Source organism: Anabas testudineus, chromosome 2 (assembly GCF_900324465.2).
Source record: "Anabas testudineus chromosome 2, fAnaTes1.2, whole genome shotgun sequence".
NCBI lineage: Eukaryota > Metazoa > Chordata > Actinopteri > Anabantiformes > Anabantidae > Anabas > Anabas testudineus.
In genome coordinates this window covers 32643787-32670380 of record NC_046611.1, presented here as the reverse complement: position 1 = coordinate 32670380, position 26594 = coordinate 32643787, and the positions used below count along the sequence as shown (strand labels likewise).

Below are 26594 nucleotides of genomic sequence, written 5' to 3'. Positions count from 1 at the left end.
GTGTTGAATGCACTGGAGAATTCAAAAATCATGATCCTCACTAAGCCCCCAGGCTTGTCTAGACAAACAGGCTTTCAGCACCCTTGGGCTGTGGGGTGAAGCCTGTACAGCTCTCTTCTCACCTGCTCAGCTGAGCTAATTTGGGTGGTAGCTGAGTCGTGTGGAGAAGGGACTGAGGAGCTGTAGGTGGGCTTTGTATAGCGCCAATTCACAACAGAAGTTATCTCCAGGCACTTTACAGTGTAAGGTTTAAGACCTTACAGAAAATATTTATACAAAAAATTATACAGAAAACCCAACAATCCTATTTGAGCAAGGAAAAACTCCCTTTAGAGGAAGAAACCTCCAGCAGAACCAGGTTCACAGTGAGCGGCCATCTGCCTCGACCGGTTGGGGTGAGTGGAAAGAGAAGAGAGAAGAAACAGCAGGCGACAAAAAGAACAACAAGCAGCAAGAACATTGGGCAGATGAACTGGATTCTGGAGATGTACAGCTCAGGGCCGAGGATACCTGCAGAAAAGTACAGAGAGAGGGAGACAGAGAGAAGGAAACACAACTACAGGAGAGAGAAGACACAAAGTTAATGACATGCAATGGTGGCATTTGGATTAATATAGGAGAAAGGAGAGAGGAGAGGAGCCCAGTGTATCAGTAGAGGTCCCCCAGCAGACTAACCTATATCAGCATAACTAAGAGATGGTTCAGAGTCACCTGATCCATCTCTAACTATAAGAGTCTTCCAATCTGTCTCATCAAAGCAACCCTGCAGGGCAAAGTGTGCCCCCTCTGTCCACCTTTTTACAGTTTTAATGGTGGCAGGCTGCATCTGAACCAAAGTGTGGTGGTGGTGGGAGGAGATGTACCAGGTCGTGATCTGACTTTCCCAGAGGGGGGAGGGCAGTGGAGCTGTAGGCATCTTTAACATTAGCATACAACAGGTCCCGTGTTCCAGTTCCTCTCCCCCTGGTGGGACCAGCTCACAAACTGGGTAAAGGTAGGAAGTAAGTTTTAATAAATGGGACGACAAATTTGTACTCCTGATATTTGATGTTTACCATCAAAGGCATGGCTATGTATGAGCTAAATTAATGACAGCAAATGAAGCACATAGAACTATTTTGTGTCTGAGGACAACCTGTTTTTTCTGTGAGATTTCCTAAATTTGTCTTGAACTTTCACTTTTTAGGGTGAAAATCCTATCTACAAAAGTGCTGTTACCACTGTGGTCAACCCCAAATACGAAGGGAAATGATGGCATCATAGTTTTCAAGGACCTCCACTCCAGAGTATTTGACGGCAGTATTTAGATTGTTTGTGTTCCGGGAGAACTTGTAGTGGAATTAATGAAATTACTTCTTGTTGGTTTATGATTATAATGTATGATTCAGCCACTGCATCTACACTTTTCTAAACACCTATGATCTATATGAATTTGTTGTAGTTAAGCTGTACAGCATATTATATGTTTATACACTTTTTAAGATGCATATCTGTGGAAGTTGATGCATGGACAGTATTGAACAACACATCGCTCACCCTCTGTTTCTCTCTCTCAGACTATTACGCTGCCTGTCCCTTGCCTTGTCTCCTTGTGTACTGACTTTCTATGTGTTCCAGACAGGACCTGAGCGTAATATGTACATTTTCAGCCATAGTAGCACATTTGTTTGTTTATTTGTGTGTACATATATATATATATATATATATATAAAACAACTGCTATGGGAAATATTGAATCCTATTTAACAAAAATAGATTGTGAACTATTTCAGTAGTGTTTTTGTTCTTTTAGGACTAAATGTCTTGTATTAATGATTAATTGATCATTAATCATAATGGCCTTGTATACAGATGCATACATTTGATTTGTTAGGCATATTATAGCAACTAGCAGACTATGAAGCAGTGTTGTATTAGCTCACTGCAGGAACTTTATTACACATCCTCGGTTCCTGTGTTCATTTTTAAATACACAGTGAACTCAGTGTCCGTTTTTTTTTTTTTTCATTTTTGGATTTCAGATGCTTCTGAATGCAGTATTGTTTTCTAAGTGCCTTTTATTTCATTACTGTGTTCCCTCCCTGTGCTGTTTATGAGTTATAAAATACACTGTGTGAGAGCTATGTTTTACTGTATAACAACATATCCAGGTATTTGTACGTAGTTCAAAGAGAATGAATCTTGAGTACTTCAGAATAATCACAATAATCATGCAGCAGGTTCAGACATTGCAAATAATGTATGAAACTATCAACGCGGTGACAGTGAAATATCTAAGAAATTAAAAATGAAACATATTTTGCTTTGTCCACACTTTTTAGTTTACTAAATATTTTTTTTTTTGTTGTTATTTTACAGCTTTGAAGTTAAACAATCATCTTAGCAAGACATAGCAGACCTTGCCAATAATGTACAAATCTGTCATCAAGCAATGTCTGAATAATCTGAGGAGTCTAAAAACTTACATTTAGCTGAACTGTAATTCTAAATAAACTCATGTAGAGCTGCCAACCGGAAGTCACGCCGGATAAGGTTGGAGTGAGGCTTCGTAATGCAAAAGAAATGCAGAGCCTCACACCAGAACGCAGTTTATCTCAAGCTGTGACTTTAAACAGGATTCATTGGGTTACATCGTTCACCGTAAGTGGAAAATGGAAGAGGATATACTAACAACGTTAAAAATATTGATAATAGGGGAAAGTGGCGTTGGGAAGTCCAGGTAAGCGGAAGTTATCTCCAAGAAACTGATTACGTTTACTAGCTAGTGTTAGCTTAGCAGCCAGCGAAATAAAGTGAGGTTCAAAAGGTAATCAAGGGGAATGTAACGTATTACGGTAACGCATATTCAGCTATAATGTTCCTTATTTTAAATAAAGTAAATGTCTCGATGTCAGACACGCGTTGCTATTAGCTAAAATAAGGCGGTTAGTGTGCTGACCAGCTATGATTAGCTAGCTGTTATTACGCTAGCTGTATGTGACATCATCTTTGTTCACGTATGACATAGTTGGGTTAGGATGTTGCAGTCGAAACCAGTTTTTCTGCACCGGCAGACCTTTGTCCTGCCGTATGCTGCATGTGTTAACACACACCTCTGTACAATGTCCGGATCTGATACTTTAAACATTGTCAAAAGTGCATATGTGAGACTGCTTTAGAAACACAAGCTAAAGCTAGCTTTGGAATATACTTTGAAGTTGGTTCCTTAGAGGCTTTATGGACCCATGAGATCTCAGTGACATTGAGCCACTGAGCTGAAGAGCTTTGCTTGGGAACTTTTGCTGTGTGGTGAACGAACCATCAGACATTGTTCATTGGTAGAACGCAGTGCATGGGAAGGATTGTAGACCTGGATGACGGACTTCAGTTGGCAGTTGAGTTGACCACTCTGTAGGCAATGTCAGAGCCATGAACCTGATGCAGCTATAGGAAGCCAGTGCAGAGATCTGGACATTGGTGTGATATATCCCCTTTTAGGCTGAAGCAGGAGAAGGAGAAATGTTATAATGATGATAATGACCTACTTTATTGATCCCCTTGGAGAAATGTTGTTTGGACAGCTGCAGTAGATGACAGCGCTACTGTGGGGTGTCGGTGTCTTGTCCAAGGACACCTCAGCATATAGCCAGGAGGAACCAGGAATCAAAATAGTAACCCTGGGGTTTATAGACAACTCTACCAACTGCTGCCCCTTTGTCAGGCTAATTACACAGCAGGACAGTCAGAATGTCCTAGGGACATTGTGTGAAACTTTTAAAACAATTTTAATGGCCAATAGTGGATTAGATAGTGGTAAAGTAACATGTTTATCCGACACCATTTCATCTTAGTGCAGCTCAGCTATGTCTGCTGCTACTACATCAATCTCTGCTGCTGTGTTTTTGTAAGTTGCAACATGTCCCCTCGTCCAAAATTAATTTGGCGATGGTGTGGTACATTAGTAACTAACGTAACTAATGTAACATCTGCAAAGAGGCAGGGGTGGCAGAAGAACCACCTAAACCCAGTTATGTCTGAGAAGGTCTGTCCGCACACATTTTCAAACTTGACGCTCACTATCATCCAAACGGTTTCAGCATGAAAATGTACAGGCACATTTTGGAGACTCCAGGAGACAAAGGGGCATAATATGGGATCTCTTGGGGTGGCTGTGGCCAGACAGGAGATGTCTGTCTGGCAAAGAATATGCAAGTTTCATTTTACACAAACAAATGATTCATGTCTGTCTTTTCTGTCTTGAAGCAACTCCTCAGTTATATGGCCCTCAAATAATAAACACTTGTTGCTGCAGCATCCCTAGTGCTGGCCCATTAGGAAAATAAGAGAATGATGTTTGGGTTAAGGGAAAAGCTTCATCCCCACCATCAGCACTGCGATTAAGGCATTTGCACTTGATAGTCATAGTTAAGAAGGGAACCTTGTCCTTTCAACTGTAATCGAGTGGTGATGTCATCCAGAGCTTCTCTGTGTAATGCAAGTGAAGGACAAAATGACCAATAGAATGAGGTATAGAGGTAGATAAGATTGGTGCCACAGATCAAGTTATGTGAGCAAGGCAAATGTAAACCTGATTCCATACCAAAAGTTTGCTCAACCTGTGTAGAACAGACTTACTGAAAAAATGAATGATTAATAATGAGTCCTAATCTCCTTATTTTCATCTTATTGTCCACAGCCTTCTCTTAAGATTCACAGATGACACATTTGATCCAGAACAAGCAGCAACAATAGGTGAGTAACACAAGTAAGTTCAGCTAATAAAAAAGTAAAATAAAAATAAAGCTTTATTATACAAAAGGTGGTAACAGTCAATTCAATTCAATTCAATTTTATTTGTATAGCACCATATCGCAACAGAAGTAATCTCGATGCACTTCACAGCATTTAAGTTTAAGATCTTACAAAATATAACTGTATTCAGAATTATATAGAAAACAGATCAACCCCACTTGAGCAAGTACTAGGCAACAGTGAAGAGGAAAAATTCCCTTTAAAGAACCCCCCTAGCTAAACCAGGCTCAAATTGGGCAGTCATCTGCCTTGACTGCTTGCTCAAATAGATGATGCACAATAAGCATACACACATGTTCGAACATACATGTGTGAATATATCTCACACATTCAAACACATGCATATACTGTACACAGACAGTGCCCCTCCCACTGTTCTCTATCCTGAATCACTTTGTATAGACTGCGATCCGAAGACTCAACAGACTATAACAGCACAGCTGGACAGTTATTTTATCTTGTGTTGTTGTCAGTGTAGGCAGTTCCAGGGTCTTGCTCAAGGACTTCACAGTGGTGCTAATAAAAACTTATTTCCCTAATTATGTGGCCACCACTGCCCCCAAGGTAGGGGGAGGAAGAACTAGCTGTTGTGATTGACTGTGTGATGATCTTATGTTGTGTGTGTGGTACACATACTGTTCTCCACAACCATTTTCTCCTCCATGGCTTTGGCTTTAAACTGAACTCACCAGTCCGAGATGTAAAAACAAGCCCACCACAAGTTTCCATTTAGCTGGTAAATCTGTCAGTGGATTCTAAAACGCAGGCCAAATGTATCTATCTATAGATAGATAGATAGATATCATGTCACTGCACAAAGGCAATACAGGAGATTTACTTGTTGAAGGGCAGTGGGACAACATTGTTATTTTCATATAAATATCTTCTCTTTTGGGGCCTGCCAGATATTTTTAAGGTTGAGTTATTGCTTTATAAGCAATCTATAGGTGGTGGATTTTTATGTTTATTTTTTTCAAGTGAATGTATGTTGGTTTCAATTTAGGACATTCAAGCCACCTTTCTTTTATGGCTGATACGAATACACAGTCGCGCCATCATTTAAATACAGGACATCCTACCAGGCTGAATAGCTGGGGTTAACAGAAGTTAGAGAAATGTATTTGACAGTTCATCATAGATAATTAAAGCCTGTCGCTATGGTATAATATTCTTGGAAGCAATTGGCCAAACCTGTAATAGTCATCAAATTGGTATTGAAGCAAGATGAAGCCATCATGACAGGATGTGTGACTGTCTTCATTGTCTAGGAGTTGACTTCAAAGTGAAGACCATTTCTGTGGATGGTAACAAGGCAAAGTTGGCAATATGGGTAAGTGACACTCAAGAGCAATACACACGCACAATACATCAGTAACGCTGATTTGGGGATTACAGACATATAGCCATATGTCTGTAGTCCCCAAATCTGTGTGTTTGTCGGAGCAGAGAAATTTTCTCCCCTATGACTACAGTCTCAAGTCGCCAGAAGATGGCGCTTATGTAACATTGTTTCTGCCTACACACATAAAAAGGGACACAATAGTGAGTCTTGGTGATAATGAGTTTGCCCTTGTATGTCACTTTTTGAGCCATCATTGTAAGTGTGTCCAGTAGTGCTAATGTGTTTGTGTTTTGCAGGATACTGCTGGACAAGAGCGATTCCGGACCCTGACACCTAGTTACTACCGCGGTGCCCAGGGAGTCATTCTGGGTAAGCTAAGCTGTTCACACCACAATTGCATAAATGTGTGCGTGTTTGCCCTCTTCAGTTCAGAGTCACGCCCCCGGTTCTGAAAATGTAAATGTTTTCTTCCTGCGACTACCACCACACACACAAACTCAAATACTTTGAGTATGCATGTGTACATACACACACACACACGCACAAGAATCTTGGAATTATGTTAAACAGACTTGTCTGCAGCCTATGGGATTTGACAACTTAAATGATTTACAAAAACAGAAGGCACCCTGCTGCAGCACTGTTTTTACCTTTTGTTTTTGTCAACCATTTGTTTTAAATAAATACTGTATCATTGTATTGAATGCTTTGTTGGTCCTTTCTTGCTCACCCTTGGCAGGAAATGTTTTAAAGTTAAAAATAGTTCAAGTTAAAAATACTATACAGTCTTACCTGGGACTATACGTGTGTGTGTGTCTAGTGCAGGGATTGCACTTGTGTAATGATTCTCTTTCTGCAATATTGTCCTGTTTGTTTATACTGCATTAAGAGATGGACAATCACTCTTACTTTGATCCTGCTGCATTTTCAATTGTTTATTTGGTTTGGTACAGTGTATGATGTCACCCGACGGGAAACCTTCACCAAGCTCGATAACTGGCTCAATGAGCTGGAGACGTACTGTACAAGGAACGACTTGGTGAAAATGCTTGTAGGAAACAAAATCGATAAGGTAAGCAGGTTTGGGCTCTGATTTTTTAGTTCATACAGTGTTTACACTTAAACCAGTTGTATATTAGTTAGCATAACATATACAAGTCAACGAAATTGTTTAAAGATAAGAATAAATAAATAAATGAGAATTAAAAATGAGATGATATAAAATATGGCCTATATACATAGATACAAACATTTCATATTATCATAGCCATTCCTCCTAGTCTTTTTAACAAATACAGTATGTATTGTGTTTCAATGGAATGGGGGGAGGGGGAGGTCTAACTTAACTTTGACAAATGCCTTACAGAGCAGGACAATACATCATTATGAATTATTGTGTCCTTTTTTGTCTGCGAAAATGATTTTACTCCTGTGCCCTGAACAGACCACAGTAGCTGACAGCTCTGCCTGGTAAACCTTAAATAAGCTATTACCTCTCTTTGTTTTAGGAAAACCACGAGCTAGACAGGGCAGAAGGACTGAAGTTTGCAAGAAAACATTCCATGCTTTTTATAGGTAAGTTCGGAGGATTCCCTTCTCTACAAAGGGCTGCTGGGCATGAGTTACTGCGGACTATTACACAGGCCAAGCAGCTTTTAAATAACCATCATACTTGCTGAGGAATTCCTTCATAGTTCTATTTCTAACACAAGCTTCATATATCATCATTCTAGTTGTACTTTTATTTTTCACATTTGTCTGTTAAGCTCTGTATAAAAGGGCAAGTTGAAAAGTTCTTTTCTTTAAAAAACAGAACATTTCACTCTTTTTTTGAGTTATGTCCTAATTAATTCTGATTTGGCTTTGGATAGAGATTTCTTCTGCATAGCCTATACCTTTCTTCTTATCCTTTGATGATTATTATAAGGTTCCTGGATATCATTATGTTGTAGAGTGTGTGTCAGCTAATAACTTCCTAAGGTCCACTATTAGTGCCTGGATTTGACACATTGTTGAGACATTTTCCACCAATCACTGCTGCAGTCAGTGAGTCCAGAATATGATGACGTCAAGGTGCAGACATTAACAACTGTTTCTCATTTTCTTTTCTCATTTGTTTTCATGCTCTTTCTCCATGCACCTGTGCACTCTGGATCTTTCTTTTTATCTTGTCTCACTACGTGTTGTTTTTTGCTCTGTTCCTGTCCCTTTGCCTCTTCATCACCTGACATTCTATGCTCCTAGAGGCGAGTGCTAAGACCAGGGATGGTGTTCAGTGTGCGTTTGAGGAGTTAGTGGAGAAGATCATCCAGACTCCCGGCTTATGGCAGAATGAGAACCATGGCCGAGGAGTCCAGCTCACTGATGAAGATGCAGGCGGTGGAACCTGTGGTGGCTACTGCTCCTTAGTCTAGATGATGCACAATAAGCATACACACATGTTCGAACATACATGTGTGAATATATCTCACACATTCAAACACATGCATATACTGTACACAGACAGTGCCCCTCCCACTGTTCTCTATCCTGAAATGAGCTTTCTTCTCAGACATCATGGCAGTGAGCTGAAAGGGTTAACCACTCACTCTGTGTGTTCACACAGACACAACCTTCTGCACACTTTCAAATGATGGCACTGCACTAAAATGCAAATGCAGCTCAGCCTTAATAGGTATTAATTGAGTTCAAGTGAGTTCTATCCTCTGTTTTGAGTATGCAGTAAATAGTCAAAACTCAGACAAGTTTTTATTTTGTCAGTCTGCTCTATGATTTCAGTGTAATAAACAGTTAAGTTCATATGTATGAACTGAAGTTTGTCAGACATGTGTAAAGCATAGAAAACCTTTTTGACCAAGGTTCTTTTCTCGTCTCCAGCATGCTTTCTTTTCCTTGGAGCACTTGCCTGAGCAAGCATTCTATATTGATGCAAGGCCAACTTTTCTCCAAAATTGTGTCTTTCTTCTACTCTGTCCTGTGTTCCTGCCCTCCTAGGACACACTCCCTGAACGTTATGCTGCTTTTGGAGAAGCTTATCAAACCAAGGTGCCCTGTATTTTGTCTCACCACTTTCAAAGGCTTGGTTCGTGTGTCAGTGTTGTCATGAAACTGCCTCATTTCTACAGAAAATAATAGTTTAGTGTTTAGAATTATGTCTTACTGCTTTTACAGTTGGACTTGAAACCTTTTTTGTTTTTTTGAGGAGTGTATAAATTAAAGAGGTGGCACCAGTGAGTGCAGAAGAAGGGACCCTCTTAAAATGAATCAGGAAAATCACAGAAAAAGTTTTGCTAATGAATTTCACAGTACTCCAACCTTTTTATCTGAGAAATGGTTATAAATGTATACCCCCAGCCTATGACCACATTTGTAGTATTATGTGGAGTGCTGGTTTGTGGTCTGGGACGTTCAGGTAAATGTAGTTCTGAGAGTTTGATCCTGTGATAGAGATGGTGAAAATGACATAGAAATCAAGCATGTATTTTTTTTTTTAATTGCATGGAAAACTGCTTGCTATTCTTTTGTCTTGTCCTGTGACTGACCTTTACATGCGATTTACCATAAACACAAATATTTTTAGCTAAAAATATAACCATTTCAAACAAGTGTACTGTTTACAGATAAAATAAATATAAATAAGTATAATAAAACAAAAGGTTAAACAGTTACTTTCCTTTTTGTCATCTGAAACATGTACAAGTTGTAAATTGTGTGTTTTAGGAATTATAAAGCTGAATGTATTAATAATTCACTACAAACATCCTCTGTAATAAAAAATAAAGTAATTTTTAAGGGAATATGTTTGTGTTAATGTTTAGCTGTGGAGCATTTCTATCTGTTGACACCCTCAGGAGCTTCACTGACTGATAATGAAGAATAAGTCTTTTGTAGTCATTGCTTTAATGTCCACGTCTTCATGATGGATAACCACTAAATTCTGTAAAGTGCTGTCACGATTGCCATGTTGGAAATGTCACTGTTGGGTGATGGCTTTTCACTCACCGCCTTTTACTTTTCCCTGTCCTCTGAAGAAAAGGCTTGTGTTTAAATACTGTCCAAGGAAGCTCCACACCTCAGACGTGTGACCTATCTAAATCATTTTTTTGGCAGGCTTCTCAGGAAGCACCACCACAGCTATAACTCACTCTGCCAGTGCTTTGACTGGTATGTGTATAATTCCTGGGTGATTATGAAAGGGATTGGGCGCTGGCAGCCAGAGTAAGGACTTGTCCCTTGTAGCATATCCCTCATCTCTTGCCACACTTCATGCAGCTGTCTGGAAATATGTCTCAGTCAAACGACAACTGAGGCAAACAGCATATTGAAGCCTTAATCTTGCCTAACCATGTGTTGAGCTGTAGTCCTCCTGTTCTCTCAAGCTCACACTGGAAAAACAATCTGCTCAAGGGGCTGACAGTTTATGTATTTTTGTTATATTGCTACACCACCTTTGTCAGATTCACCTTTAGAATCAGCTTCTTATTTGGTACATTACAAATGATAGTTTATGCAGAATTGACTCTTTAATTGCAACCTAGTCTCATTGTGGCAGTGACGTGATTAGAGAAGTGAACTTGTGACTCTCTCGGTTGAATCCTACAGACTTTCATCATAAAAGAAATGCAATGCTTGGGCCTTCTTTATCAATGCTACTGTGGTGCACATGAGCAAGGCCCTTAATCCTAGCTTCTCCAGGTGTGTATGTGGGTAACTTTGCATCTGACTAGGATGTCCTTGCAAAACCATGAATAAACTTCTAATAAAGGTTCACAAACGTTGTCTGTGTGATTTGTCTGTGTTGAGTCTATATAAAAATATCACACCATATGTCCCAAATTCCCAAATCAATTTAGTATGACCCTAGGTTTTGATTATTCACTTAGTAATTTCTCTAAATCTCTTAAAACAATAGCAAAATAATGACCCTTTAGTAAGTTGTGACACACTGGAAGTGAAATTCAACCTTGTTTCAGAAAACTAACATACAGACAAATTATTGCTAGGATGGGAAAACAATCATTGAAAATATTGTGATATAAAACATATAAAAATTTGATGTGTTTTTTTAATTCTTGCTAAGTTTTAAATCTTCAGTGCTATAGACAAGGTTTTGTGACATACAACATCAAGCTGATATATTCTGGGTATGTTGACCATGTGAGTTTACATCATTCATTTGGGGGAAGTTTGATTATTAGCTATCCTCACTATATTAGATTTCAACTGACTGTTGCAGATACCACTTCTTGTTACATTCAAGCTCAGAGGCACATCAAACTCCCAGAACCATCTTGTCCTGTCCCAATTTGTTGCCCAAGATGCCTGAAAGCAGCGCTGCAGGGACAGCTTGATGGACTGCTTTCTGTCTTGTTGACTGTGTCTGAGCATGCAGCCAAGCAACAGAGCAGATCTGGCTCTCATTAAAAAATGTCTGCCTGCTCTACGTGCCCCTCATGAGAGTCATGCTGTCGTGTAAAAATGTTATGAGACTTTGGGCATTGTTTCATAAGGTGCTGGGTTTCCAGACGTCACTCACTTTGTCATACTCATAGCTGGTTTGCTATAGCTAGATAATTGTTGTACCATATGACCGAGAAAAGGAATGTAGCAGAATTGAAAGGTCATTCTTTGCCACAACCATCTCAACAATATATTGTAGTTAGGAACTATTGTCATAAGGACAGCTCTGTGTTAATAGAGTTCTTGAAGTTCACTTTAACAAAAGTTTAGGAAAAGAGCTCAGAGCCCTCAAGTTGGCTTTTGGATATGAAGAAACCGTTTTCTCTCTAGACAACCCTTCTTCTTCCGAGACAAGGAAGAATGACTAAGACTCAGAGGCACCTGTAGGTCTGCAGACCGTTTGAATGTTTATGTTCTGAGGTGAGGTAGAGGAAAGTGCCCCTTTGCTCCTACTCTTTCCTTCCTCTAATGTCAGCAGAAGGCAGGTTCTGGCTTCTCTTAGGTTACCCTCTGGGCACCAGAAAACTGTGAGGTAATGAGCAACATACCCAAAACTGATGGCTCTGTCACTGCAGGTGGAAACACTTTGATTATGTGGAACCCTATGTTTACACTATTGCACTCGTTTACATTTAGACCCTTTGACATTTCATCAGGCAAAAAGAGCGTCCTGTTTCAGTGACTGATCAGTTGTGAGCTGTGTGACCTTCTGTAGACCTCAGTGTCCTTTGGGTTACAGGGACTCACTATGCAAATCTTGGTACATACTAAAGTAAAAAACCCAACTATCATACATAACATTTTTTCATATTTTTTAATGCTCCTAAACTACATAATGTGCACAGGTGCTATGAAAGGTTTCTGTGGCCTAGATGCATTGAACAGCCTGGCTGCATCCATCCATACTTTATATAAACCACTTCTCTTGATAAAGGTCACAGGGTTGCTGGAACCAATCCCGACTGTCGTTGTGCAAAAGATGGACTACTCCATGGACAGGTCTATCACAGATTTATTGCATAGAGATAGATAATGATTCATGTTTACACTGAAGGTAATTTAGACTTAACAGTTATTCTGATTGTATGCCTTTATATGTCTTATATTTATTGTAATTTCATAGGTCTAGTTACTTTAAGGGCTGGGTACCTCTGGGAGTGTTGCACAATGTAAGCAGAGCAAAGCAGTGCAGTTAGGCGTGGGGCTACCTTGATTCTAAACTCTTCATGTTGTAGCTTTAAATAATATTTCTACTAAGGAGAGTTCAAACATCTTTGGTCCAATCAGGAATTACTTTGGATTCTGTCAACACAGAGGCTTACCCACATCCTTAGAAGCAGCAGGCCAGTATGTGTACCCATCAATCACACTGGGCCCATGTAACTTAATAAGAACAGGCCCCAGGTAAGCAGGAAACCTCTGTCTTTGTTCAGTGTGAAACCTTTTCCTTGAATTCATGTAAGTCAACTGTGCTGGTATTAGGGTTGTAATTGAGTTTCCTCATATTTGATACTCTGTCAATCTAACTCAAACATATATGATTGTATTGTAACCCACTCTTGTTATTTTCAAAAACACACAACCCTATGTACAGGACATATAGAAAGCATGAAATAGGTATGCCTCACCCTTAAACAGATTCTCTTGCAATGGGAGTTGCTATCATGCTATCCTCGGGTTACTATGGCAATAAGCAAAAGACCAGAGACAGGTTGGCAGACACAGGTATGTGCTATGTTGTGGAAACAAAATGTAAGGATGAGTAGCTTCATTCACAATTCTACCAGAACCCATAATTCCCCATGTTCTCAGTGCTCCTGTCATTTAGTGTCACATCTGGATCTCTGTCATGCTACTATGGAAGCTATAAAAGCAAATACCTTTGTACTCAGGCCATTAGTTTTTATAATAAACTAATCACTCTGTATCAACATGAGCTGGGTGTAAGCTTTCCATGTGTCAGATGTTTTCATGAACTAGACACATACTGCAGTGCCTAGTGAAAAAAACAATCTCTGTTCTGGGTGAGATTATTGGCATGTATAGCAACAAGGATTAACAATTATTACAATTATTATTTTGTGTAAATAATCTGGCCTCTGGTGTTGTAATTGCACTGCTTCTTTACTTTTTAATAATAACAACGTACTTTATTGATCACCTTGGGGAAATTGTTCTTTGGACAGCTGCAGTAGATAACGCCACTACTGTGAGGTTTCAGTGTTTTGTCCAATTTAGGTTTTGTAGCTACTATCCACATTGTTGTAGGATTAGGAGGAATAACAGAAGCGTGACAAGTTTTGTAACCACATAGCTTGCAAAAGTCATTTAGTGGGGTTCAACACAAGTACTTCTGTCAGTTTAATGGGACAAAAGAGAGCATTGTTTGATCTGTTATACTCAATTCAATTTTATTTGTAGAGCGCTTTTTACAATTGACATTGTCACAAAGCAGCTTTACACAACCAAAGAACAGTACATGAACAGTGAATGTGTAAGAATCATTAAATCAGATTGTCCCTGATGAGCAAGTCGAGGGCGACGGTGTCAAGGAAAAACTCCCTGAGAAGGCAACAGGAAGAAACCTTGAGAGGAACCAGACTCAACAGGGAACCCATCCTCATATGGGTGATTAAATTATATCATAAAATATGATTCAGTTATCACTGAAAAATTGTCTGAAATATACAATCTACACTAACATTAAAGCCAACTATTGCTTTTTATTACATATTGTTCTCTATATGTGAGTAAAGTAAAAGAAAACCATTACAGACTCAAATAGCATTGTTTCTTCACTGTCCCACTCCCACAAGGAGGTTTAAGTAGTGGATGTTCAAAAATTTTATTTAGCTTACAGTGTGTACTTGTGGACAAAATAACAGCTTCCAATATCCAAAATGTTATTTTATTTTAAAGTTAACAAGTAAAACGTGTAGGTAAATTATTTTTACCTTTTCTGTTTAAGGCACACAGCATAATGGCATTCAGACATCAATCTACCAAAATTCACTTTGAATTAAAAGAATTGTGTTGCACCCCTGTGCTGATATTCTGAGGCAATATTAACATGAACTCTATTAGGCAGTTGTAGTGTTTTTCTCTATGTTTTATATTATATTTATCCCAAGGGAAGAATATTCAGGACAACTACCATTCAAGGGGCTACTACTTGGGAATTCAATTAAGGACACTTTGACATGACTAAAGCATAAAGAGGAAGAAATTGTGTTAACTATTTGCAACATTAATTATATAAATATTTAGTTTAGTTAATACCATTAAATAAACTGAATTTGTATTTAGTTATATTTGTTTATTATTAAAATAAAGTTAATGTAATATTGTCTATTACTTGGTGTGCTTCATTACCACCTCCACTGTGCTGAGATCAAGAATTGGTTTCTGCCTGCAAATTGGATGGGTCAATTAACTAAGCTACTTCCACCCACCATGTTTGGATGCATTTGAGAGGGACTGAAAAAACTTTGATTCAACTTTAGTTAATTTCCACCAAATATGGCTGGTTACTATGAGGAGTGCCTAGGGGGTTCTCACCTGAACAATTTAGCATGTATTCAACTATATTAAAATATATTGTATATACTGAATTACTGTATATACTACTGTTTTTCATACATATGATTTAGCTGTTGATCAGTAATTGTTAGTAATCATTGTTTTCCTTTATCATTTGCACAACATTAAAACTCATCATTACTTGCAGAGGAATTAAAATCCCACAAATAGTTTACTCCAAACCAGGCCCCCTGACTTCTGTTACCAACAGATGTATATGTAATCTTTCTGGACAGGATTAGATCTCTGAAGTCGAAAGCTTACTAATGCAGAATGAATAGTGAATACCCCACACAGCAACACACCCGCTGAGAAACCTACCCTGGTCATTGGCAGCTCTATAGTGAAAAATGTGAAGGTAGAGACTCCAGCGGCCATAGTCAAGTGTATTCCCGGGGCCAGAGCGGGCCACGTCGAATCCTATTTGAAAATCCTGTGTAAGGATAAAACCTCTCTGCGGTTTCCTTACAGCTGTTGCCCCCACCAACCTCACCCAAAAACTACCAAAACTCGTGGAGACAGTGTCTGCTCCCCGACCACCTAGAGTATTTATAACAAAAACCAAGACAAGAGGAGTCAAAGGAACTTAATAAAAATAAAGACGACTCCTATTACAGAACAAAATAAAAAGAAAACAATCAAATGTGGACTGTCAAATATCAAAGATCTCTCATCTCTGTTAGTAAATTGATTTGATAAATGACCATCAAATAGATTTATTTTTACAGAAACCTGGCTAAAGCATGAAGAATATGTCCGTCTGAATGAGTCAATGCCCCCAGGTCATATTAATATTAATTATCACGTTCCTAGAAGGGACAGAGGAGTAGCAGCAATCTTCCACTTGAGCTTATTAATCAACCCCAGATCTAAACATAGTTTTAATTCATTTGAGAGTCTCACTCTTAACCTCTCTGATCCTAACTGGAAAAGTCAAATATCAGTCCTGTTTGTTGTTGTGTACCGTCCTCCTCTGAGTTTTTAACTGAAATCTCAGACTTTCTATCCGATTTAATTCTTAAGTTATTAGTCAATATGGTGGCTGACTTTGACATTCATGTGGATGTTGATAATAACTGTCTCAACACTCATTTAATTCACTATTCAACTCCATTGGTTTTACTCAAAATGTTTTACTTAAAATGTCAACAAACCCACTAACCGATTATTGAAATTTATCATTCAATAGTTTTTCCCCCAAACCCTCTTTTATCTGACTATTTTTTTTATAACATTTGAATTTACAGTACTAAACGTTACTTCACCTAAGAAAAAATTCAGCTACAGTAGATATTTAGCTCCATGGTACAATTCACAAATTCCTAGATTAAAGCAAACATCATGTAAGCTGGAAAAATTTCATTCCACTAATTTAGAATCTTGCCTAGCCTGGAAAGACAGTTAAATAATATATAAAAAAAGCTCTCCACACATTATTCCTCAATAATAGAGGCAAATAAGAACAGCCCTGGGTTTCTTTTCAGCACTGTAGCCAGGCTGACAAAGAGTTATAGCTCTGTTGAGCCTAGTATTCCCTCAACTCTCAGCAGCAATGACTTAACATATTTCTTTACAAATAAAATCATAACTATCCTAAAAAATGTACCAGATCCTTCCTGTATCTGGGCCATGCTAAGTTCATTTCTAATAATTAATTTATCTAAACAATCAACATGTCTCTTAGACCCCAGCCTGACTAGACTGCTCATAGATGTTTTACCTTCGATCAGCAGGTCTATATTAGATCAGATTAATCTGTCTTTACTAACAGGCTATTTACCACAGGCTTTTAAGGTCAAACCTCTACTCAATAAGCCAAAACAATTATCTGACCATCACAGGAATTTATTATTTCTGCTATCCAGATGATACCCAGCTATATTTATCTATGAAACCAGGAGAAACTAATGAATTAATTAAACTTAGGCTTGGATGTTCTCTAATTTTCTACTCCTATATTTAGACAAGACAGAGGTTATTTTATTTGGTTCTAAACACCTGAGAGGTGTTCATTCAATTTAATTTTATTTGTATAGCGCCCCATTTCATTTCACATATTGACATCTTTATAGGTGTATGTATATATATATATATATATATATATATATATATATATATATATATATATATATACTGCTCAAAAAAATAAAGGGAACACTAAAATAACACAACCTAGATCTGACTGAATTAATTACTTCTTATTAAATGGAAACTAAATTTATTAACCATGGAGCTGGATTTGGAGTCACACTCAAAATTTAAGTGGAAAACACACTACAGGCTGATCCAACTTTGATGCAATGTCCTTAAAACAAGTCAAAATGAGGCTCAGTAGTGTGTGGCCTCACGTGCGTTGACCGCCCTACAACGCCTGGGCATGCGCCTGCGGTGGTCTCCTGAGGGATCTCTTTCAGAACCTGGACTAAGCATCCGCCAACTCCGGACAGTCTGTGTGCAACGTGGGTTGTGGATGGAGCGTCTGCTAATTGCCTATAATTCCACCTTTGGCATTCACTTTGCAATAGTGGAACGATTGTCAATCGTTGCTTCCAAGGGAGCTTGTTAACTCGAGTGTGATGACTGGAGTACGGTGTTGAAGTGTTCCCTTTATTTTTTGAGCAGTGTGCAAATAATATATATATATATATATATATATATATATATATATATATATATATATATATATATATATATACCTGCAGAAAACTAAAGAAAATTATAAGATATATAAATAAAAGTAGCATACTTTTTTGCCACTTTATATAGTGTATCTTTGTGTATAAAGCATTAATGTCAGTCAGAGGACCTTCCAGTATCAATGCAAGCCTCACACGCTGCCAAACCACATTCCTCCAGTAGTTGCCATTTCTTACATTTGCTCAATTGATGTGGTTTCATCTAACTGTAGTGAGGAATGTATTTACCTTTTCTCTGAGGAAGTATTACACAAAGATACTGGACCCTGTTCACCTCTATGTCTTATTTGGTGGCTGTGGCTCAATAGGTAGAGCAGTTGTCTGCCAATCACAGGATTGGTGGTTTGATTCCCGGCTGCCATGTCACATGCCAAAGTGTCCTTGGGCAAGATACTGAACCCCAAATTGCCCCCAGTGCGTCAGGTCAGCTGCATAGCAGCTCTGCAATCGGTGTGTGAGTGTGTGAATGGGTGAATGAGACGCAGTGTAAAGCGCTTTGAGTACCAGCTAGGTAGAAAATCGTTATATAAGTGCAGAACATTTACCATTTATTTGTGAACCCATGGTTGTGTCATAACACTGTCTTATGTATGATGTGGCTTCTGTTTTACTCCACTCCACTGTGCCCAGTGATGCTGCAACAACTGCAACTCACAGTGGCTTGTGGGCCTGTCCGCCCTTACAGGACTTGAAATAATGTCCTAATGTGGACGTTGGGACTTACATACTGTTGAGAAATTGGAGCCGCACCAGAAATCAAACAACATTAATCTATGGCATGAGCATTAACTAAAATCTATGTTTTGGTAATTTTTATACACATTTTTGACTCTCTGGAGCATGTAGACACACACTGAGTGTGTGCACTCTCTCCTTTATCTGGTTTTGTAGAAACCAGTCCCTGAATAGTCCATTTAAAGTTTGCAATCGAAATGACGTTTTCAGTCTCAGGTATCCAGTCCCTGCTTAGGCTCAGTCCAAACACCACCCACGTCAAACTCAACCAAAAACCAGTGCGGCATTGTTTTTCCTGGCTACAGCAGACTCACATGGAAATCACAAAAATAGCAGCGGAGTGCAAAGCATTGACAGAGTTCACTTGTTGGATTTATGGATGAGCACAGAAGTCCCTCTTCTTCCTTCTATTCTCTCAGGATATGAACAACCTGTGGATTTATTTGTATTTGCTGGAGCAGTCCTCTTACAAGCGAGCAAAGCAGTGTGTGTGTGTGTGTGTGTGTGTGTACGTGTTGTTTCCGACCCTGTGTCTGGGGCAGTAAAACTTTTCAACCATTTTTTTTTTAAACCAGTGGTTTTTGAGAGGGTCTGTCCGGACACATTGTTAATTGTAATTGTAATTTTGGGGATTTCAGGGACCTCTTCTTTGGTCCCAAAAGGGCATTTTAAGCCAACTGAACTTGAATTTCACCTTTGCTGGGACACACTCACCCCAATGAAACAGCAAAGTCCATTGGGCTAAAACCACCACTTTAATGCTTGGCTGAGGAAATATCCACATAGAATAGGCAGTCCAATCGGCTTTGGAGGATGGACTTGGGAGATTAAAGTGGCTTGGCTGGTGACACCACAGAATTATAAAACAGTAACAGTACAAGGAATACAATGTCCCAAGTTAAGTATTATATCTCTGGGTTCTTGAGGAACCACTAGCTGCTTCGCTGCCCTGCTGATGATAAAGAATCCCATTCTGCAGAACGTTCAGTTCAATTCAGTTTTATTTGTATAGCGCCAATTCACAACAGGCACTTTACAGTGCAAGGTTTAAGACCTTACAGAGTATAATAATACAAAAAATGATACAGAAAACCCAACAATCCCATTTGAGTAAGCTTTAGGCAACAGTGGGGAGGAAAAACCCCCTTTAGAGGAAGAAACCTCCAGCAGTACCAGATTCATAGTGAGCGGCCATCTGCCTCGACTGGTTGGGGTGAGTGGAAAGAGAAGAGAGAAAAGAACAGCAGGCACAAAAACAACAACAAGCAGCAAGAACATTGGGCAGATGAACTGGATTCTGGAGATGTACAGCTCCAGGCCGAGGATACCTGCAGAAAAGTACAGAGAGAGGGAGACAGAGAGGAGGAAACACAACTGCAATGGTGGCATTTGAATTGATATAGGAAAAAGGAGAGAGGAGAGGAGCTCAGTTTATCAGTAGAGTTCCCCTAGCAGATTAACCTTTAGCAGAATAACTAAGAGATGAGATGATTGAGTCACCTGATCCATTTTTAACTATAAGCTTTATAAAAAGGAAAGTTTTAAATCTAGTCTTAAATGTGGAGAGGGTGTCTGCCTCCTGAACCTGAACTGGGAGCTGGTTCCACAGGAGAGGGGCTTGATAGCCAAAGGCTCTGCCTCGCATTCTACATTTGGAAACTCTAGGAACCACAAGTAAACCTGCAGTCTGAGAACGTAGAGTTCTGCTTGGAAAATATGGAGCTAGGATTCTTTGAGATAAGATGGAGCCTGATTATTATGTGATTTATAAGTGAGGAAAAGAATTTTAAATTCAATTCTGGATTTTACAGGGAGCCAATGGAGAGAAGCTAACGTTGGAGAAATATGATCTCTCTTGCTAACTCCAGTCAGAACTCTGGCTGCAGGATTTTGGATTAACTGGAGGCTCTTTAATGAGTTATTGGGACAAACTTTTAATAAGGAATTACAATAGTCCAGTCTGGAAGTAACAAATGCATGGACTAGTTTTTCAGCATCACTTTAGGACAGGATGCTCCTAATTTTAACAATGTTTCTCAGGTGAAAAAAGGCAGTTCTAGAGATTTCTTTGATGTATGAAGTGAAGGAGATATCCTGATCAAAGATAACTCAGAGGTTTCTTACAGTATTACTTGAGGCCAGAACTAAGTCATCAATGGTGAGAATGTGTTTAGACATAGTGTCTCCGAGATTTTTAGGCCCAAACAGTATAACCTCTGTCTTGTCTGGATTTAGGAGAAGGAAATTGGAGGTCATCCAGGCCTTTATGTCTTTTAAGCATTCCTGAAGTTTGACTAATTGATTAGTTTCTCCTGGTTTCATAGATAAGTATATCTGGGTATCATCTGCATAACAATGGAAATTTATAAAGTGTTTCCTAATAATATTGCCTAAAGGGGACATATATAAAGTGAAAAGAATCGGTCCAAGCACAGATCCCTGTGGAACTTCGTAGCTGACTTTGCTGTGCATGGAAGACCCATCATTAACATGTACAAACTGAAACGTAGATGCGATTTAAACCACTCTAATGCTTTTCCTTTGATCCCAGTGACATGTTCCAGTCTGTGTAATAAAATGTTGTGATCTATAGTGTCAAATGCAGCACTAAGATCTAACAAGACAAGTATAGAGAGTAGTCCATTGTCTGATGCTAATAGAAGATCATTAGTGACCTTTACCAGTGCTGTTTCTGTGCTATGATGTACTCTAAATCCTGACTGGAAATCTTCATACAAGTTATTGCTGCGCAGGTGGTCGTACAATTGTTTAGAAACTACCTTTTCAAGAATTTTAGAGATAAGGGGCAGATTGGATATTGGTCTATAATTTACTAAAACCCCTGAGTCCAGAGTAGGCTTTTTGAGTAGGGGCTTGACTACAGCAACCTTAAAAGTCTGTGGTATGTAGCCTATTTGTAAAGATAGATCTGATCAAGTATGGACATGCTGATCAAAGGTAAGACATCCTTGAGGAGTCTAGTTGGGATGGGATCTAAGAGACATGTTGATGGTTTAGAGGAATTAATTACTGAAATTAATTCAGAATGACCTACGGGGAGGAGTACGAGCGTGGTCTTACAGATGAATCTGGAGTTGTTGTACAAGAAAGTATTCCTCTCTGTTATCAGGCCCCCTCTCCCTAGCGCTCAATAAATAGGTGGACAAAGTCATATCATTCTGCTGCATTTAAATTATATTGGTAGATAACTGAAAGCCCAAAGGCATGTCTGGAGCAGTCTCAACTGATGAATCTACAGCAGTGCGTTTGAATTTTTCTGTTCTTCTCTGGCTACGTAGCTTGCGAGACTTCCCGGGTTGTGTCTCAAGCTCAGCAGCATAAAAAGGCAAGACACTTAGGGTTGGAGAATGCTCCTGTACATCCTTTGCTTGTGCTCTTGTAACCGCAACATTACAGTTGTGTTCTGTGCCTAATAAATCAACAAGGACTGGCAGATCATGGCCTAAAACCACTGGGAAGGGCAAATTTTCAGCAACTCCAACATTCAGCAGATAGGTCTGCCCTTGAACTTTAACATAGAGATCAGCAGTAGGGTATGGCTTCCCATCACCATGTACACAACAGATTGGAATAGTCTCAAGAGTGCAGATAACATTTGTTGGTACATACTGTCTGAGTACAACAGTCTGAGTACTGCCCGTATCAATCAAGACTCTGAGTTTTTCCCCATTGATCTTTACAGTTGTCATTTTCATAGACTGGTTGCTCTTACATTCAACATTCTGACTCTGGCATGGAACAAAACACATTTGAGTGAGTTTAGTTGGATTCTTTGGGCATAATGGTTTGGTGTGACCTTCCTGTCCACACAAATAACAGATTGGCATTTTGCTAGAGAGTTTTGATGGTGCATTAGCCTGCTGATTCTCCTTTACAGTAGTCTTACCTGCTCCTGGCATTGACCTCTGCTGGTGATAAGTTTGCATAGGCCTGCGAGTCTCTTTGGAGGCGATGTTGCTCCATGGCTGGTTCCTTTTCCAGGCAGCCCCACAAACACTTCAGCCAAATTGACTGCCTCAGCAGCTGACTTAGGACCGTGCTCTTTAATCCAAACCTGAATCTCAGGGCATAGCATTCTCAAATATTGTTCCATTATAATGAGTTCGCCAATTTCTTGAACTGTTTTACCTTTGGGTTGAATCCATTTTCCATACATCTTTCAGCCTCACATACAGCTCCTTGGGACTCTCACTGGATCCAACATCTAGGGAGTGAAATCTCTGCCTATAACAATGTCATATTTTTGCAAAATGGCAGTTTTCACTTTATCATAATCCAGAGAATCACCCATATCCATGTTGACACAGGCACCTCGGGCCTTACCAGTGAGCAGTGGTATTAGGCTCTGTAGAAAGTCATGTCGCATGGCTTCCTCTTAGTCATATCTCGCGGGCCTCCTACTGCCCCATGAAGGCCTGGAGGATGCCAGCCAAGTCTTTCAGTGATCGCTCTCCAGTTCCTTCACCTTCAGTACTAGAAGCCACTCAACATCCTCCAGCCTCTGTCTCATCTTCCCGATCCACTTGATTTCCCTGTCCACTGTGCAGGTCTCTGTTCTCTGCTTGGCTTCTTGCAGTTCTTCCTCCACGCTGCATGGCTCACACCAAAATCGTTGAATCATGAAGAGAAGAAAGAGGGAGAAAAGAGAAAAAAAGCACCTGTATCCTCAACCAGTTAATCTCACTGCTGCCAACATATGTGAGGGACCAAGCAGACAGGCAAGAGGAAGCACAGGTGGATTTTCAAAAAAACGGATTATTTATCCAAAAATGTGAAAGAAAAATTACACAAGATATTTAAGTAAGTATTTAACTCTTAGGGCCCATAAAAGAGGTCAACAAACGAAACCAGACTCAACAAAGTAGACTAGACAAACGTAACTTCAACTGAATAAACCAACTAATAAACCCAACTGACCTACAGATATGAACACACAAGGAAACATATATAATGGCTGATCAGACCATTTGAAACACAGGAGGTAACTACAAACAAATAGTACTAACAAAACTTCAAAACAGTACAACATCACAGTCAGTCTTTCCAGTTGTAAATAATTAAACAATTAATCAAAAATAACTCTCTCCACAAAGGACTAATATTGACAGATTAGGTTTAAGATTTTAAGATTAACATAATCCACAACATGCCAACCTAAATTCCCCCTCACAGGTGGTAGACTATGGTACAGTCCAATAAGCTTCTTCCTGTATAAAACAGGTCTGTTTTCAGGGCAGCATCCTTTGCCCCAGCCTGGGAAGATGACCAGCAGCAGCAGCAGCAGCAGCAGCAGCAGCAGCAGCAGCAGCAGCAGCAGCAGCAGCAGCAGCAGCAGCAGCAGCAGCAGCAACAACAGCAACAACAGCAACAACAGCAACAACTAGTTTTGGCAACCTCTGCACTGGTAACTCATAACAATATAAATGAACACAGGCAAGAATTGTTAAACATAAGTATGAGAGTACAGAAGATAACTAAATGAGCGCTACAAATAGAAACTAATATACTGGCAAACAAACTAAATAAAGTATATTAAATAAACTTTGGCTGTTTTCTATCTTTACTTTCTAAATGTATAAACTTAATCTTCCTAAATGATCAAATAAAGGTCAATAAATCTAAACCAATACCTGAGGATTACCCACAGTTCAATTGTGTGGCAGCATGTGTGGCCATCACAAGCAAATACACCCTAGCAGACCTCAATGTCTCTTCCACTCTGTGCAGTCTTAGAGACACATACAGCTTTTTCTTGGCAATTCTGCTATCAAGTCCAGCATCCTTAACTTCATGGCAACTTTCACTGATGATCCTGACACCGGTGTTTGACGAGTACTATTTAGTGCAGTTGCCAGTTGAGGACCTGTGTGGCGTCTTAAACTACACACTGTCAAATATTTGTATTCTTGGACAGTTGTGCATCGGAGCCTCCCACTGCTTTTTCTGTCCCGGTTAGAGCCAGTTTGTGCTGCTCAGTGAAGGGAATAGTTTACATTTACTTTTAGTCATTTGGCAAATGCTTTTATCCAAAGCGACTTACAAGTAAGGAACAAGGCAAGCAAACAAAATCTAAGTCAAGGAGAAAAACATCAAAACAAAATGCTATCAAAAGTGTTTCTGTTTTATGAGATGCAAATACAAGAGAGCAGAAAAGTTTTTTTTTGTTTGTTTGTTTTTTTAAGTGCAAAGGAAGATGCAGAAGAGTTAGTTAACAGCATAAGAAATTTTAAGTTTCCTCACAGTTTACAGAGTAGCCTTCCTTTCTAATGACGACAACAATAGACTAATGGGCCTGTAATAAAAGTTCTTTATTTCTGGCTATTGGTACCTAGTGGAACCTGTTAAAAAGCAAAGAATGTTATGCTCCCTTGTTTGCTCCAACAATTAAGTAGAGCATTGTTTTTCATATTTATGTCCAAGGTCCAGGAACAAGCAAAAGCCGGACTCTAATGAACGGGGGCTACTTCAAGTATCCTTTACAGCAAGTAACTAATTATTTCAGCATGCCACTGGAGTCATATTTCCTCATCAAATGGGAAATGATTTTCAGAACATCTGCATTCCTGGATTTCTTTCCATGTGGTTTTCCCTGCTAACGGTGAATTTGAGTTTCTGGCAGACTAAATGGCCAAGGTGAAGTCTGGAATCTGTCAAGCTGCAGGCCGTTCCAAGCGTGAATCTCCACTTGTCTGTATCCTATGAGATAACCATGCAGTTCCACAGCTGCTTTCAAATCTTTCAACAGCACAAAGAGGGGGCACTGATGAAAAAAACGGAAGAAACTATAGGCAACATGGAATAACACTTAGTTTCTCAATGGAAACTGTGGCTCAGTGAAGGCGGGGTTTGGCTGGCTCAGAGCAGTGTGGGAAGAGAGGTCACAAAACCTGATGGAATTCTTTCTAATAAGCCATCTCTCAGTACCCACTCTGATGTTCAGACACAGATGATCTACAGGAAAACCAGCCAGGCATTTTGGTAGGTATTACTCTCCACTGATAAAAAAAAATATGCAGTTTCCTAATGCGGAGTTTACAGCTTGTGGCCTTTGTTACTACCATGTGCCATCAACAACTAACCTTTTTCTTAAATCACTTCTAGCACTAATATTGTCTTTCTCCATGTCCTCTTCATTCTACCTGACATGTGAAAGGTCTTAGCTTCAGCTCTGTAACAGAAATAAGGTTCAGTATGGGTTTTAGGTAGAACCATTTATACAGAACAGTATGTATTGAAAAGAGGGAGTATGTAATGAAAAGAGGGAGACTAAGCAGACACCTACAGTGGAAGGTGGAAGACATACAGTTCCACTGGCCTTCCTGAGATGCCAGATATTTCTGTCTTTACAGGACACACAATACCACAGTTAGAATCACATCTACAGCATGCCAGCAGATATAGAAAACCCAAACTCTCTGAAATTGTTATTTGCTTCTTGCTCCTGAGAGACAGATTTTGATATCATCCCACATCAAACAAAGTGAAACATCCTTCTAATGGTAGCAAAGATAGACAGGGGGTAGCAAATACATTAAAGCCCACCACTAATGTGTGGTCTTTGGTTGACACAGTTCACTACTGTATACATTCAGCTCTTCCAGTGGTTTGTCCTGATTAGTTAGTTTAGCTTTTAAAGCCCATCTCAACATGTGTGTCATAAACAGTGTCAAGCAGTGGCACGTGGTTAGAATTAAGACTTTAGTTTGGTTACATCAACAAAGGGACACAAAAAGTGCCTGAAGCAGCTTGTTACAGGCTAGAATGTGTTTGTGATTTTCATCAGAGTGATCAGGGCTTTCAAAGAATCCTAACATATAAACTGAGGCAATTTAGATACGTTTAATTATTAAGTTACATGATTATTATTTGACTTTAAACCAGTAAAGACATTGATATTTCTAAATTGAATTAAATGTAAGCATTAACACAAATAAACAAAGCAACACAAACACAAACACAAACATTCACAT

The 26594-nt window shown here is 39.2% G+C and overlaps 2 protein-coding genes across 2 annotated transcripts in view; both read left to right on the top strand.

The window, feature by feature from the left end:
* The window catches only part of itgb1a (integrin, beta 1a), a 34135-nt gene extending 32016 nt beyond the window's left edge, over positions 1-2119 (top strand). Inside the window, exon 16 of the mRNA XM_026364450.1 lies at positions 1187-2119. Within this exon, the coding sequence (XP_026220235.1) occupies positions 1187-1252 (66 nt within the window). The 3' untranslated portion in view covers positions 1253-2119. The remainder of the gene's footprint in view (positions 1-1186) is intronic.
* Positions 2120-2513: 394 nt separating this feature from the next.
* On the top strand, positions 2514-9925 carry LOC113164911 (ras-related protein Rab-18). Its single transcript, XM_026364457.1, has 7 exons — positions 2514-2719; positions 4676-4731; positions 6060-6121; positions 6430-6502; positions 7087-7205; positions 7642-7708; positions 8378-9925. The coding sequence occupies exons 1-7, from the start codon at positions 2652-2654 to the stop codon at positions 8545-8547; spliced, it is 615 nt and encodes a 204-aa protein (XP_026220242.1). The 5' UTR covers positions 2514-2651; the 3' UTR covers positions 8548-9925.
* The last annotated feature ends 16669 nt before the right edge of the window (positions 9926-26594 follow it).